We start from the raw sequence: 15,832 nt of genomic DNA on the forward strand, positions 1-15,832 counted from the left end.
GTGAAAAAGGCTGGGGAACGGATATTGCATTAAAACTCAGAGATGACAATATAATCGACAATAATACTAGATTCAACAGATGATGCCAAAAAGGAAAATTTTCCCATCAAATTTCTCAAAAGTGTTACTCCTTTGGGAATCTCATGTCATAAATTAGAATTGAAAGTAGGTGCAATCATCATGCTACTGAGAATCTTAATAGTAAATGGGGTCTTTGTAATGGTACTAGATTTATTATCAAAAGATTGTGACCTGACATAATTGAAGCTGAAGTATTAACAGGATCTGCAGAGGAGAGGTTGTTCTGATTCCAAGAATTGATTTGTCCCATTTCTGACACTGGCCTTAGTGTTAGAATAAGTTTAATCAAACAATTTATTAGTCATTGTTTTTATCAATGTTGTTTTTATATCACGTTTTTGTTGTTTTTATATCATGTTTTTGATCTTTTTATATCACATCTTTGTTGTTCTTATATTATGTTGTGATGGTTTATTTTTAATCATTTATATATTATTTTCACATACATTTTACTAATTTTCTTTCACCTCTGACACTTCTATCATAAAGGGTGAATAACGATATTAAAATATTTCTTCTAATTAATTTCCTTTCAATGTGCACGAATCCCTGCACCAGGCCACTATTTATAACAATAAGGTTCTCTATACAAAGGGTAATTTATTCAGACTTACTAGTATGTTCTTAAGTATAAAATTGAAATGAAAAAAATAATTCATTCTGAAGAAGTTTTATATGATACATTTATTGGTAAGTATCAAACACGACCAATAAAAATGATACCTGATTTGCATAGTAGGTAATGTGGAAAACTGGAACCTGGAAAGGATCATGAGTAATATGAGACCATCTGACCAGTAAGTAACGACGTGGAAACTGCTAGAACCCTGATAGCATGGAGGCACCTACCTGACAGTGCCCGGCACACAGCATGTGCTCAGAAGGTGTTCTTTCCCCTTCCAACATTTTGACTTGCTTTTTTATCCCACAATAAAAGTGTTTCTTAAAACTCAACTCTGGTAAATTTGAATATAACACAAGTGAGTTTCGGGAAGTTGGATGTTCGGAGTTTATTTGGAGGATATCTTTTTCATAAGGCAAAAATGAATCAACTCACTGTTGCTCTTGTTTTTTTAGTCAAAAGTTTGTAATACTACATTTCCCCACAGTGGCACACCATATATAATGTGTTAGGCATAGTGCCGAACAAAGTTTAAACACGAATAGTGGCAGGTTTTGTATTATTATTATTATTATTATTATTATTTATTATTATGCTTGTAAACCTTATTGCAAGTACAGTTTATACACATTTGCAATAGAGTTTTAAAGGGCATTAAAAGAACTAAAAGCTTTATGAATCTTCTTTGCCAGCTTTTGGTCCCATCTACCATATCTTATTTCCAAACTAGTAAAGGCACTTCAACGTGAGTTCTTAAAATGCCTTTGTTTTGGAATGGGTGATCTCTCTGCTTATGCGTAGGGTAGCTTGGCGCTTGGCCAGTTTCTGAGCATTCAATCCTGACTACACAATTTGAGATTTAAAACCTCTGGGCATCTTTCCCCAAAGGAGCAAGGCCAAATCTTCTGGATAAATTCACAGGACTTTATTTCTGGACAAGTTTCACAAGGAGTGGGAAGCCAACAAGTACATCAAATCCCATTAGCAGGGTCCCAGAGAGTCTGCTGAGCTGCTGCTTCGTAATCTATCAGTAGTGGGTTGAATAGTCCCAAAGATCTCAGGCCCTAGAATCTGTAGATATTACCTTATTTGGAAAAGAGTCTTTTGAAGGTGTGATAAAATCAAGGACTTTGAGGGGAGGCTATCCTGCATTATCCAGGTGGGCCCTAAATGTCACCATGTGTATCCACCCTCATAAGAGAGGGGCAGAGGGACCTTTGCACACAGAAGAAGAGAAGGGAGCAATGTGGTCAGAAGTTGGAGATTGGGATGGTGCAGCCACAAGTCGAGGAATGTGGGCAGCCACTGGAGGAAGAGGCATGAACAGACTCTCTATTACAGCTTCTGGAGAGAGGACGGTCCTGCCCACAGTGAAACTGTGAGAAAATATATTTCTGTTCTTTTAAGCCACTGAGCTTATGGTAATTTGTTAGAGCGGTCGTTGGAAGCTACTATATAATGTTCGTACATTACCATAATGAAACCTCACGTGCTATGGTCCTCATAAAAATGAAAAAATACAGCTATGTTCATCATTTTTCAGACTTTGAAAGGTGATTAAATCTCCATAGTATAGACTCACTTTTCCAGCAGCACATTCAGTCCCATCAAGTGGGGGTCCCTTCTTAGTCTTACAAAAGTAGGGGTTATCAGGATGGCTACACCACAGCTGTTTACATGGGTCAAAGGTTCGGAACTGAAAGAGAATCAAAATCACAATGAAATACAGATAGCAGGACATGCACCAACAACATCTTCTGTTTTAATTTCAAGTCAATAGCCTAAGTTGTGGCATGTTGAGAAAAAAATAATGCCTAAGAATTCTAAGCTGAGAATATTTTTACTCTGCTTTTCTAAAATAATAGTGATAAACAATTTATCTGAGAGTCTCTAGTTGACTCAGTATTTCTACATGCCAGCCCTATCTTCTGGTTTTCAAGTGGACAATATTAGAATTTAAAATAGTAATTATTATGAACATTTTAAATATGAAAACTTATTATAATGGTTTTCTAGCTTTCAAGCTATCAAAACAGCTTCTCAATACCCCTAAGTATGAATTAAGTCAGATATAAATAATAAAAATGTCCATTATAATGAGCTGACTAAAAGCAGGAAATATTTGTCAAATTTTCTATGTAAGATAACATATTCCAAGTGTAACAAACTATTACAATACATTCATGCAGTTTATAAAATACATTCCATGTATTTGAGTCTCATGACAATCCATGGCTGAGAAGTTTGGGTTACAAGATAAGGCTACAGCGATGGTTACAAGTGAGACAGTAACACAGCCCAACTGGAGTCTGAGTTTTCTCAATCTTAAGTCTGTTTTTTATTTTCCCAAAACACCACCTTACAGTATCTAAATGTATGTGTCAGCATACATATTTGTATGTGCTCTTTAGTTATCTGTTCTCCTTCTAACTAGAAACACCTTACCATTCTTCAGATAGATTTTTTTAAAAATATAAAACACCAATTTATTCATATATAATTGCCTACACCACCAATTATATTGGTCAGAGCTTTTTCTTGATTAGTACTCATTTTGGTCCTGGGTTTTCTTTTGTTCTAATCCTTATTACTTAATGCGGAAACTCTACATTCCCACCATATTGAGCCCAACCTTTAGAATTTTCAGGTCAAAACATTAATGCAGATGATTAGGAGCTGGCAATGTATAGTTTATAGACATTAACTGGCTGTCGCTATCAGCATATGGAAGATTTGAAACATCAGGGTAACTTCTTTCAGTACCATTAAATACGTGTGTTTTCTTTGTTTGTTTGTTTGTTTGCTATAACACATAAAGCTTGCTCCAACATATGGAAAAGCCATTTTTATAATGACCTACTGCACCTTAACATGGAAATTTAAAGACATATACCTCTAATCTGAATAGCTACATGGAAGACTGGCTCTACTGGATTCCACTGAGCATTGACTAGTATGTGCCTGCCATTGTGCCATGCACTGTAGTTATATTATGAAATTGAACCCTGACAATTCTATGAGATGAATACTATGATTATCCATATCTTACACATGAGGAAACTAAACAGAGATTAAAGAAGGTGCTCAAAATCATACATCTAGTGTCAGATCCAGGCCCTCATGACTCATCAGTCTGACTATGAAGAACGTAGTCCTGACCTCCACGCTCTACCACGTGATTCTCGCAGGAGAATAAACTAGTATTGGCCTTCTCTGTGCTCACAGCTACATGGAATCCTGGCCAACAAGCTAATGAAAAGCAACCTACCTAAGGCTTAAATGTCATCTCTGAAGGTTACAAAAACCAAGGGCGCAACAGAGCAGAGCATAAAGTTTGGAGCTGGACAACCTTGGTTTCAATATGCAGCTCCCCTGTTTACCAGATGTGCGATTTAAGCAAGTTGCTTATACTCTGTAAATCTTGGCCTTTTCATCTGTAATATAATTATACCAACTTCCAGCTAGTCTGTCACAAGTATTAATAAGACAGCATATTTAAAGTACTCAGCTTTAATACGTAGTGACATGGCAAACACAAAATCCTTGGAAGAAATTCTCATACTCACACCAGTGAGTCTGTAAAGCTCGACAAACAGGAGCTACACAAAATAGAATTCAAGATGCAAGATCTAAATTGACTGAGAGAAACATACCGCAGTGCACATTTTATAACCAACCCCAAAGTCAAAACGACATTGCTCATCCATAGAATAATTGATTCCAGGAAGTTCTGGGAGTTTGGGCCAATCATGTTCAAATGGGTCATCAAGGAGACAGTCATAGGAACTGTAGGAAGGAAAACATCGCATGTAGTTAAATGTTCATTCTTTTATCTTGTCCTAATGAAAAGAACTATCCGTAGGTTACATACTCTGGAATTTCATTAGATCAGAGCAAGGCCACAAAAGCTTATCTTTAAAGGTTTTTGGTTTTAGTTCCATTCATAAACAAGACCCTTCACCCTTATTCATCCCAGGAAAAGGAGTCAAACACGACTCAGGGGTGCAGCATAACCGTGACAGCCTTCTTCGTGTCCTGGCGCTCCTGCAGAGTGTGGCAGAGCAGACTCTGACACCTTTGCTACAGGATGTAGGTGGTATTATGAAGGCATCACAGGACCATCTCCTCCTCATCCTCAACTCAAATCTGACCATTCGTCAAAGATTCCATAAAGAATTTACTAAAAACAAAAATCATAGTTAAACATCACTTAAATTCCAGGCTTATGGCTTAAAATATTGTGATCATATTATGGGATCATTGTGCCAACAGCTCTGAGTTATAAGAAAATGTTTACTGTGAACAGCAGTTTTCATTCACTGGCAGTTTTATTATGAAGAAGATCCTAAGAGTCAGTTTCCCGTCTGTATTTCTGCTACAGTATAAATGCTCTCAGGACATGCAGAAAGGGACGCACTGGATGTATCTTTTCAATTCTTGGCCACTGCATCGGGACCAGTGGTAACGATGAAACGCCGCTTGCACCAACGGAGCCATGACGCTTCCCATAGCAGTCTCATCGCCGCACCTATTGCCTTGTCCATCATGCTCCATTCCCAGCCTAGAACACAAACGAGATCTCGTTGGTAAGAATCACAGGGGCCAGGGCTTCTGCTTATTTTCTGTTTTAAAAATAAATACAGTAAGTCCCCAATTATGTCATTCTGTGTGATGTCCTTTCCTTATAATGTTGATGAGATGCCAAAAAAAAAGTAACTCTGGATTGTATCAATTGGCCTATGGTAAAACTGGTTTCATTATGAGTCATTCTGCTTAAAGTTGCAGAATCTATCGACGATGTTAACTGAGGGCTTACTGTATAGGGAAATATGTATTTTTTAAGTGAACCTGGCTATTGTGGAGGAGTCGCAGGCATTGTGGAATAGAGAACTGGACAGAAATGCCTTTCTAATTTTACGGCTATGAAAAATGCAAGGGTGTCTGCAGCTAGAGTTGCTCATTTGGTTTCAGTGCATGACCTCTCCAGTGTTTCAGCTCCTCACACTTGGCAAGGGCCGGGAGTTGCATGCTGGCATGCCCTCTGCCCACAGTGCGAACAATGCTGAGAAAAGCAGGCAAGAAAAGACCTTTTCTGGCTTTCTAGCTGTCAATAGTGACTTACACATGGCCGGTTTCATGGGCCACTACAAAAGCAGATGAAAAACCATCCTCATGATTCAGGGTACAGCTTCTCACTGGATGACACATGCCTGTGACTGGAGCATATCCTGTAGAGAATAACAATGACTTTTATTTTCATTTTATGAGAAAACCCATTAAGAATTACTACTGGACCTTTGCCTAGAAAAAAATATAAAAAAGCTTTTTAGGAAACAGAGGCAGTATTATTTCCCCGCTAGCATTGTGCCACGTTCTCTTGGGAAAGGAACAGGTAATGGTCTCTGAAAAGATTCACTGGGTCTGCATTTTCTCCTTTTCTAAGGGAAGGAACCGCCTGGGATTGCCATTCTGTTCTGCCCACCAACTAAGTGTTGTCTTTCTGTTTTAGTGAATGGTCCTTCATATCATGGTACCAACGAAGGGAGCCAGGAATTCCATCAACATTGAAAAGGAAATCGTCGGTCTTCTTTTTCCAAAGCCTACCCCAGAATTTATTAGTTCAATGTAAGCTGACTTCGGGAGAGAGCTCTCTGGCAGCAGTCACTTCTCATGGCATCTCTTTTCCCATAACAACGCTTAGTGGAGATCACACTGCATTTTACAGCCTCCCCTCCATACCTCAAATGCACAATCATTATGTTAAAGGCAAGTATAACTTATTATGGAACCTAAGTGGCATTTAATATGGTGAATTCCACAGGAGTCACTGGAAGCAATAGAAAGAAAATGTATGCTTGGCTGATGCATGGTGGAAAGTAGATGGAGGGAGAGATATAAAATGAACATTTGAACAGACTCTCTGATTTAAGATTACTTTGGAAAAGTCATGCCCTTGAGTTTTTCTTCTACATCTGAATGGAAATACCTTGCATTCCAGCAGGTCCAAAGTCTTGCCTGGTTAAGAAAATTGCATGATCATGGTGTTCAGAGTGGTTGGGATCAGATTTTTGTTGTTGGCAAGCCCAGCGACACACATTCTCCAAGCTTCTGGATGGATTTCCCCTTTCTATGAGGCTGATGGACTGAGAGGGAATAATATGTTGAAGACATACATAACATTTGCCCAAAGGCTTCTTTTAATAACTTTAGCTGAAGTTAACATTTGGAACTACAGCATTTAAATAAATGTTCGATAATATTATTTGGGAGCTATTTAGATACCTACTTTAGTTTGGGAATTTTAAATGCCCATGAAGGAGTTCTTCACGATAATCAATATTACCTGTGTGAAAGGTGACTGACACCATATATGGCAATATGCGATGCTGAGATTTGCTATTGTGAGGCAACTCAATGTTAGTCATGGGGTTAAGAACTCTAGTAATCTAAATATTTCCTAATTCAACTTAGATTTTTAGTTTCACAGGTATTACAAATAAAAATAGAGGAAAGATTCTGGCATGAGACTTTTATCCAGAGCTGTAAAAGTGAAAGATCTTTAGTTAAGATTTTTGTGGGGGCTCCAGAATTAATCAACATATGGGGAGAATATAAATTCTTCAATGAGCTGGCAAAGCTGGTTAAATCTTAGTTAATGGGGAGTGGTCAAATTCTATAAACCACACACTGTGAAAAACAACTCTCCTTTTTAAGCTCACAGCAATGAAGAGAGGTAGGGGTGTAGACTTATCTTGTAGTTCCAATAGATGGATTGGAGTTCCTTGGAATGTTGCTACTGTCACATTATGGTCAGGAGTTAAAAGTTCAGGGGGAAAGGGACCATCCTTCAAGAACCAGGAGCCACACTTCCCAGAGTAGCTCTGCTGGAATGAGAAATTGAACTTGCAACCCCAAATTAATTAGTCCCTGCTTGGCTGACAGCCTGAGAGTTTTATTATATTTCAGCAAATGTTATTATCAGTGTTTACATTCTTTACAAAATTAGCTTGGTTTGTTACATGCTGATCGCAAACTTCTCCAAGAAAATAATGTAACAACCAATGAAGGCTGTTAACATCTCCCACTGGAGTTGACTTGGATTCAGCGTCATCAATGCAAAGTCCGTCAGGTTTATGGGATAAACGAAAGATCAATGACACCCTCTTATTGGAAAACGATAAGTGGGTGTTAAATACATGATGAAATGCAAGCACGAGGATTTTTTTTTCTATTTGCTAACTATATAATTTTATTAGTATTTCATAATCAGAAGAATTTAATTATGGGAGGGGGGATATAATTTTAAACATCAAGAAAATTGCCAAGTTATCACTTTCCCTATCTTTTCTCCCCAAAGGGAGAAACCATTTCATCCTTTGCGTTATTTCCAAGGACAGGGACACATCTAGTGCCATCTTAAAGTCAACTATAGTTAGTTACATCCCATGAAATGCCAACTATGTGCATTTTGATCTAAATTTTAATTTTCAAAAGGACTAAAGCTCTTTTAAATTAAAATATTCACTATGTGCTTTACTTTTTTTTAAACAAATCATGTGAGGGAAGGATCTTTGTCATTTTTCTTCACTGATATATCTGAAGCACCTAGAACGCATCTGACACTCAATCAATATATGTTTTGAAAGAAAAAGATGAATCATAAATTTTATAATGGTATCCATTTTTTTTCATCCATATTGTTATGCTTGATGTCAGGATAACTACCTACTACTCTATTACAGAGGTAAACCAAGGGAATGGTACCAGCACACAAATCATTCATTACCGGCTCAAGTGAGTGAGGAGATCTCTACTCACTGTGGCTGTTTTTCTCCATCAGTTCAGTGCAACTGAGGTTTGCATGAGACTTATCTATGCCATCAGTTGGCTGTAGCTTCAACAGCTTAATCTTCTATTTGCTAACCCCGTCCTTAACGTTATCGTTCACATATTTTAAGACACTTACCTTTGCATAACCCAGCATGATCATGCGCACCAGGACCACATTTATATGTACTCCGAGGGACTCATCATGGTAAATTTCATTCACCTAGAAACAAAGCAGATAATTACTAAAAGAAAGGGAACACAGAGGACTCTGCCAAATGTGTAATAATTAAGGGATCAGCCATGTAATTACAAGTACTGGAGTCAAATCACTTTTTTAAAAATGTACTAGTTTAAACTGAACTCTGAGATGATATCACGTTTAGCTTTGGAATAATTATTAGTATGTGAATTACTGAGTTTGCATACTCTGAAATATCATGAACATAGAGAATATGCTTTAAAAGGGCCTCATTAAACTACTGTAGTTAGTCAACATGTGCTATAATCCACATATAACATTTACCAAAAGCAACCACGGGGTGACTCTGGTGAAGCCTCTGCTAGCTGTGGCAGCTGGGGTGGTGTCTCTGGTTGAGAGAGCCCATGGAAGTAGAGCCAGTGTTCAGGGATGGGAGTCTCTCAATGCCCCTCCCCCAGAGGAATGCGGCAACTAGGCAATGATTATTTAGAAGTCCAACAGAATAGAAGTTCTTCCATATTTGAATTACTAATGTGATTGTGTGAGTGCATATTGGATGAGTGCATGTCAGGCCTGGATAGAACTCAGAAAAGCAAAGTTGAGTACCTGCTTTTATTTACTATTTAAAGTTACACTGAAATTTCTAAAAGTGATTGGATGTACTGTAAAATCATAGATATTAGGATTTAAGCAACTTCAGAGGTCATAGTCCAAGATAATTTTATTTTTATTTTTTTATTTTTTTAAAATATATTTTTATTGATTTTTTACAGAGAGGACGGGAGAGGGATAGAGAGTTAGAAACATCCATGAGAGAGAAACATTGATCAGTTGCCTCCTGCACACCCGCTACTGGGGATGTGCCCGTAACCAAGGTACATGCCCTTGATAGGAATCGAACCCGGGACCCTTCAGTCCGCAGGCCGACGCTCTATCCACTGAGCCAAATGGGCCAGGGTCCAGGATAATTTTATACAAATGAGGAAGATGAAGCCTGTAGATTTTAACTGACATACAAAAACGGAAAGTTATTGGCAGATATGAATCCAAAGTGGACTGTCTCTGTATTTTCTGTGGAATCTAGTGCAAATTAGTGTGATGAGGAACACTTCATAAGTTCAGAGATGCCAGCAGGAATGGGAAAAGGTGAGGCTATCCGACTAGATTACAAAGTTAGCTGTAATAACGGGGATGGAAAACCAACTGCAGTTCCACTTGAGATCCAGGAGGTTTGGACAGTAAGCATGGAAAATTAAAAACCTACAGAGAAAAAAATAGGTTACAAATTTTAAAAATCTCACAGAAAGAGGTTTTAAAAAGAAATATAACTCAAAAATGGTAGAACATTCTAAAAAAAAAGAAACTCATGAATCATAAAATTGTGAAATGCCACAGTCACCAAGATATAGATCAAGAAATCTCAAATGAAATGTTTCAAGAATCAAATGGGACTGCATAGAATGCCTTAAAAAACCAAAGCCTTCAATGTGAACTAAAAGCATACTTACTGAATGTGTACCTGGTGGAAAAAAAAAAGAATACCTAAAACAGAGGAAAAAGATCCCACAAAGCTAGTATATACTAACGATGACATAATGTAGTTTAACAACAACAAAAAAAAGATATAGAATCCTTTTAAGTGGAAGAATGCATGCATATGTGCACATTCATTTACAAACACACACACAAACACAGAATGGTAAGACCAGATTTAATACCTGTTCAAGATAAGTCACGGAGTGAAAAAGAAAACCTGCTATCAGGTGTGCATGTAGGTAGCTCATCCCCAAGCTGTCCTGCTGAAGGCCAGAGAACCCCTGAAGTACTGAGCTCCTTTTGTCTGTGTTGTTATACAAGAGGTAGTGACAAACAACAAATGTACCTGAAGAAGAGCAAAAAGCAAGAGACCTGGAGAATGTGTCACCTAAAGAATGGCTGGGGAGACACAGTGGCTAAGAGCCTGACGCCAAACACTAACGGTCTCAGTTGACATCTTGGTTCGACCCCTCATTACATGTATTCTTCAACTTTCTGAGCTTTGATCAAAAGGACACCAGCAGGGAGAAGACCTGGGGTGGGGCGGGGAGGTGGGCAAAGTGGGAGACATTTGTAATACTGTCAACAACAAAAATAAAAAATAAACTTAAAAAGGACACAAGAACACTATCTCACAGTGTTAGGCAAGAATGAAAATATTTGACTCATGCAAACAAATTGCTCAAAGAAATTTCAGTGAGAGGAAGAGAGTGACATTCAAGTACAAGTAGAAGAAAAGAAATCCCTAGAGAAGACTTAATAGCAGCCATATGGAAAAGGGGTTCAATATATCCTGTATATCTATACAATAAATAGAAAAAAAACCATGAGTTAACACTATTACAGGGTAGATTTGAGGTAAATATAAGGAAAAACTGAATGCTGGACAAAATGCTGGTTTCTTAAGACCTTTTTTGGTCATGGGCAGATTCTCTCATCTCGCTCCACATCTCCTACTGCCTAATTGAAAACCGAATGTCCCCTCTTCTTCTGGATTAATTACCTAATAAGGAAGTTCTAATGTTATAGGCCAACAAAATCCATCCCAAGACTCTCAGATATTTCCAGAGACTTTCTGTAAGGCATCTGTTTTGAATTAGCAACACGGCCTCACTCAACAAGTACTTAGCTCCTTATAACTTTCAATGTAAAAAACAAAAAGATTGAAAGCAATGTTAGACAAAAAAGAAAGCAATGTTAGTAAATACATTATAAAATATGCATTACAAGTACTTTTATAAGTGTGAACAAAAATTGGAGAATACAAATGAAAACTAAAGAAAAGTAGTGAGGTTTAAAAAACTGAATCAACTTCTAGAGCAGAGGTGATGGAAGGGAGGGAGGAATTTACAGCCATTGCGAAGAGCAGTGACAACTGCACTTTTAAATGTTACAGGAAAAATCTACACCAGAAAATCCTAGGATCATACAATTAACAAACGTTGGTAATAATGGCAAGTAACTTGTGAAAGATGAGTTAGTATGATGTGCATCTGTCCCCCCCTAAATTAGTAGATACCTTTGTATTTGGTGAATTTTAAAATCAGTACAGTGCCAAGAAACTATAATGGACAAAATTCATGTTGTCAATGGCAATATTACACAAATATATTTCATGGAAATATTACATTTATGTAACATAAAATGATGGAATAAAGGGACACTTTTAAAAATTTACCATTCGCCAAAAGAAAAATGTTATTTAATAAGAGTCAATGTTTTGTTTTGTTTATTTATAAGTTACACTAAGCTAATTAGGTAATAGGGTTCTGATAGAACCAAAATTAGTTATGGAGTATTCTGAGTCAGCAGACATTCATGAAACTGTCACAGGGTAGACTTGTTGGGTGCATATAAGTCCGTATATGTATACATAGAAGAAAGTATTCTTTCAGTGTGGCAAATCTACAACTAGTAGGTGTCTGCATTGTACAAGGTGCTGGATACCACTTAATATTGTGCCTTTCCAGGTTTAAAAAGTTGCTGCTTCCTGTACCTTATTTACTTTTAAAGTGAACTTAATAATTTGACTGCTTTTCATCTTTCCAAGCCTTATCAGTAATAGGATGCAATGTTTTTATACTCTGAGACATAGTGAATATGATAAGAGTTGGGGAAATGATTAGCACTTTGGATTAGCTATTCAAAGGCCTGCGATTTGGTCCCAGCTATGCCACTCATAAACCGAGTAACCTCAGTTAGTCATTTAACCTCTCTGGTCCTCTATTTTCTAGTTGGCAAATTGTAATTGAACTTGCTCTGCCTACATTACATGGTTGTTTCAGTCAAGAAAAATGCCACACAACTGCCCTCCGCATAATATAAAGTACTTGAGCACTCCTCCACCTATCCTTGCAAAAAGCTTTAAAGGTTTGTGGACATATTTTCATAATCTACCTGAAAAGAACTAAAAAAACAACCACCCCCATCTTAGTTTTCCCTGAAAGAGACGTGAAGACTCATACTTTCAATGTGTTTAATTGAATGAAAGATATAGTTTAACTTATCAAAAAACAAACAAAAACTGACACTAATTTTTTTCCATCTAAATGTTGCACAAAAGTTCTCTCCAGCAGATGGCAGTATGTACATTTTAGAGGGGGTAAAGGAGGCCACTTAATACACCTGAATGTACTTACATACCAGTGGGTGTGTCTGCCTTTTCCTATATTTACAAATAAATAAAATAACTTCTTTCTTATAATTAAATAAGTATTTAAAAATATTCTAACCCAAGGAAAACATTGAATTTTGGCTCTTGAAAGCAAAGAAAAATGATTTACGACATCTTTATTTAGGTTGTTTTTCAGTGTCATCTGATTAAAACATTTTAAGAAGCATAAAAAAATTCCTCTGACTTGGCTATAAATTAATCACAAATTTTAACAATCAATAAATTATATACAGAAAAATTAAAATTATATCATGCTGAATTAACCATTTAAATGAAATAAAATAAATCTTGTTAGAAAGCATTACAACTCTTATAATGAAAAGGAAATAAATTTTTTCCCTAAGTAACAACAGCAACAACAAACAAAACAACAGCTACTAGTAATATTACAGAGTTTTCCAGGTTCTACACACAGTTCTAAATACTTATATTAATTCAAGTAATCTTTGCAACAACTTTGGAGATATCCCCATTTAAAATCTAAAGAAACTGAGCATCCCTCCTCCCCACAAAAAGGGAGGAAATTGAGGCCCAGAGCACTTCAGCAACTTGCCCAAGGTCACAGTTAGTAGACAGAGCAAAGGATGAACACCTAGGCAGTCTGACTCCACAGTCAGTAGCTGTCAGCATAATGCTACACTTCCACAGACCTGCAGACCACAGTACGTCACTATGCACCAAAGATCTGGTTTTAGAATAATCAATACTGATTTGCTACCCCTGAGTTTAAGAAACTAATGAGGAATCACACTGATAGAAGGAACTTACAGATTTCACTTCCTTTTCATTACCTTCCCTAATGTAAATGTAAAGGAAATGAGAAATTGGATTCAATTTATTATAAGAATTTCTTGATTATCAATAAAATGGTATTCAAAAAATATCAGGAAAGTAATAAAAAGGAGCTAGAGCACATCACTGGGAAAACCAAGAAAGAGTAGAAAAGATAGGGCTGAAAGTTATAAGCAGTATGTTGGGTTGTAAGAAAGCATTGGGCATAAGCATTCTCTATAATGCAAATCAAAGTCTGTCTATGAAAACTGAATATCCTTTTGTCATGTGAGCCAATCTATTGGAGTATGGGTAGGCTCATTGTGAGGTGTGAGGTGTTGAGCCCAAAGTCTATTAAATTACCCGAAAGAAGGGGTAAACAAGACATTAATTCAACTTTCAGATGACCTTAAATTGGAAGGGGTTGCCAATGATGTGAGGAGAGAAAAAAGGTAAAACCAAATCAAGTATTACTTTCCTTGAAAAGAAAATGCCTTCCAGGTTTGTTCCCGGACAGGACAATTTCTCCCAGGACATTTCCCTGGCAGGACAATCTGACCTGCTTTGTCTGACTAGCTGATGAACAGCTTTGTCTAGCTTCACCAAAACAACATTCATTTTTCTTGCAGATGAGTGGATTAGGTCTTGAGAGGCAGTATAGATTAGTGGTTAAGAGCATGGGCTCTCCAGCCATATTGCCTGGGTTTGATCTTAGCTGTGTGACTTTGGGCATGTTACTTGTTTCTATGCCTCAGTTTTCTCATCTGTAAAATGGGATAATTATAGCACTATCCTTATAAGATTATTGAGAAGAATAAATGAACTCATATATGTATAGCACTTAATGGTGCCTGGCCCTTGCAAATACAAAAAACAAAAACTGTTAGCCATTATTAGTATTCTTATTCACACAGAAACAAATAAATGGGATATATATATATATATATATATATATATATATATATATATATAATTTTTTTAAGAAAAAGGCTTGGTTAATTGAAGGCAAACAAGTAATAAGATAGCCTAGGTGATTTTGGCTGTAAAAATAAAAGAATTCTGAAATGGACTGGGGAAAAATATAACTCTCTCCACAACCATCTCTTGTGGAGCTAAAAGTTTCAAACATACTTACTTCGGCTCTCAGCCCCTTAATCTCTAGTCCTTTTACTCAAAGTAGGTTTCCCACCCTGCCAACTCTTCTTCCCTCACCCCCAATCTCAGATTAATTTTTAAGAATAATCTAATCAAATATTTACTGAACAGGTTCCACATACACAATTGTTCTAAGGATGGGGAATGGAACAGTATATGAGTTTGAGTCTGTTTTATTATGACTATACTGTAATAGGAAAAATAGGCTCTGAGCATGGGAAAAAAATGAATACAAAAAGCCATACAGTCAAAAAAAGATAGAAAAGGGTGCTATAAAGAAAATAAATCCGAGTGATGAGGTAAAGGACAAGAGGTTGAGGCAGAAGGGACCTGAGTCTGGGCAGTCAAAGCAGGGAGGCCTGTGGGCAGGAAAGAGATGGTCTGTGCCCATTTGAGAATGAGCAACTGAGGCAAAGGGAAGAGCAAGTGCCCATTCTCAGCCTACACAGAAAGCGCAGAACCCTGCGGAGACCTCCTGGTCACGGCTTCAGAGACTGAGCCCATGGAAGTTCTGTGATGTTTCCCAAATAATTAGCACGGCCCAGGTTCCAATAAATCCATGTGATGCCACTCCCTGCTCTTGACCGCTCCCATGCTATCTCTCTTGTTGTGTCACAGTGAAAATGCTAAGTCTCTACCTTCTTCTAAGGCTTCTTCCAACTTCCCTAAAGACATTTGCTCTAAAAGTTGAACTCTGCTTCCCTTATTCAATCTCTCCCTTTCTTGGTGTTCCTTCTCTTCTCTTATTAATATTCTCACTTTTCCTCCACCGTAAAAAATAACCCACATACACTGTTTTGCAGTAGTTAGCGCTGTTCACCACTATGTCCTTCAATGATATTATTGGGTTTATTTTTATTTACTTTTTTTTTTTTTTTTAGCAATATTAGCTAACCATTTTCTGCCTGGTCTACATATGTCAGTGTCTCATTGTCTCTGATTCTCTTCTCTTCTCGCATATTCC

General features: G+C 37.2%; 1 protein-coding gene across 1 annotated transcript in view; it reads right to left on the reverse strand.

The window, feature by feature from the left end:
• ADAMTS3 (ADAM metallopeptidase with thrombospondin type 1 motif 3) overlaps positions 1-15,832 on the reverse strand; it is a 217,969-nt gene that overhangs the window by 28,962 nt on the left and 173,175 nt on the right. The window contains exons 5-10 of the mRNA XM_036334451.1: positions 8,670-8,753; positions 6,690-6,846; positions 5,826-5,931; positions 5,121-5,264; positions 4,357-4,489; positions 2,286-2,399 (exon numbers count right to left, since the gene is read on the reverse strand). Coding sequence (XP_036190344.1) covers positions 2,286-2,399; positions 4,357-4,489; positions 5,121-5,264; positions 5,826-5,931; positions 6,690-6,846; positions 8,670-8,753 — 738 coding nt within the window. The remainder of the gene's footprint in view (positions 1-2,285; positions 2,400-4,356; positions 4,490-5,120; positions 5,265-5,825; positions 5,932-6,689; positions 6,847-8,669; positions 8,754-15,832) is intronic.

Source organism: Myotis myotis, unplaced genomic scaffold (assembly GCF_014108235.1).
Source record: "Myotis myotis isolate mMyoMyo1 unplaced genomic scaffold, mMyoMyo1.p scaffold_m19_p_1, whole genome shotgun sequence".
NCBI classification, from domain to species: Eukaryota; Metazoa; Chordata; class Mammalia; order Chiroptera; family Vespertilionidae; genus Myotis; species Myotis myotis.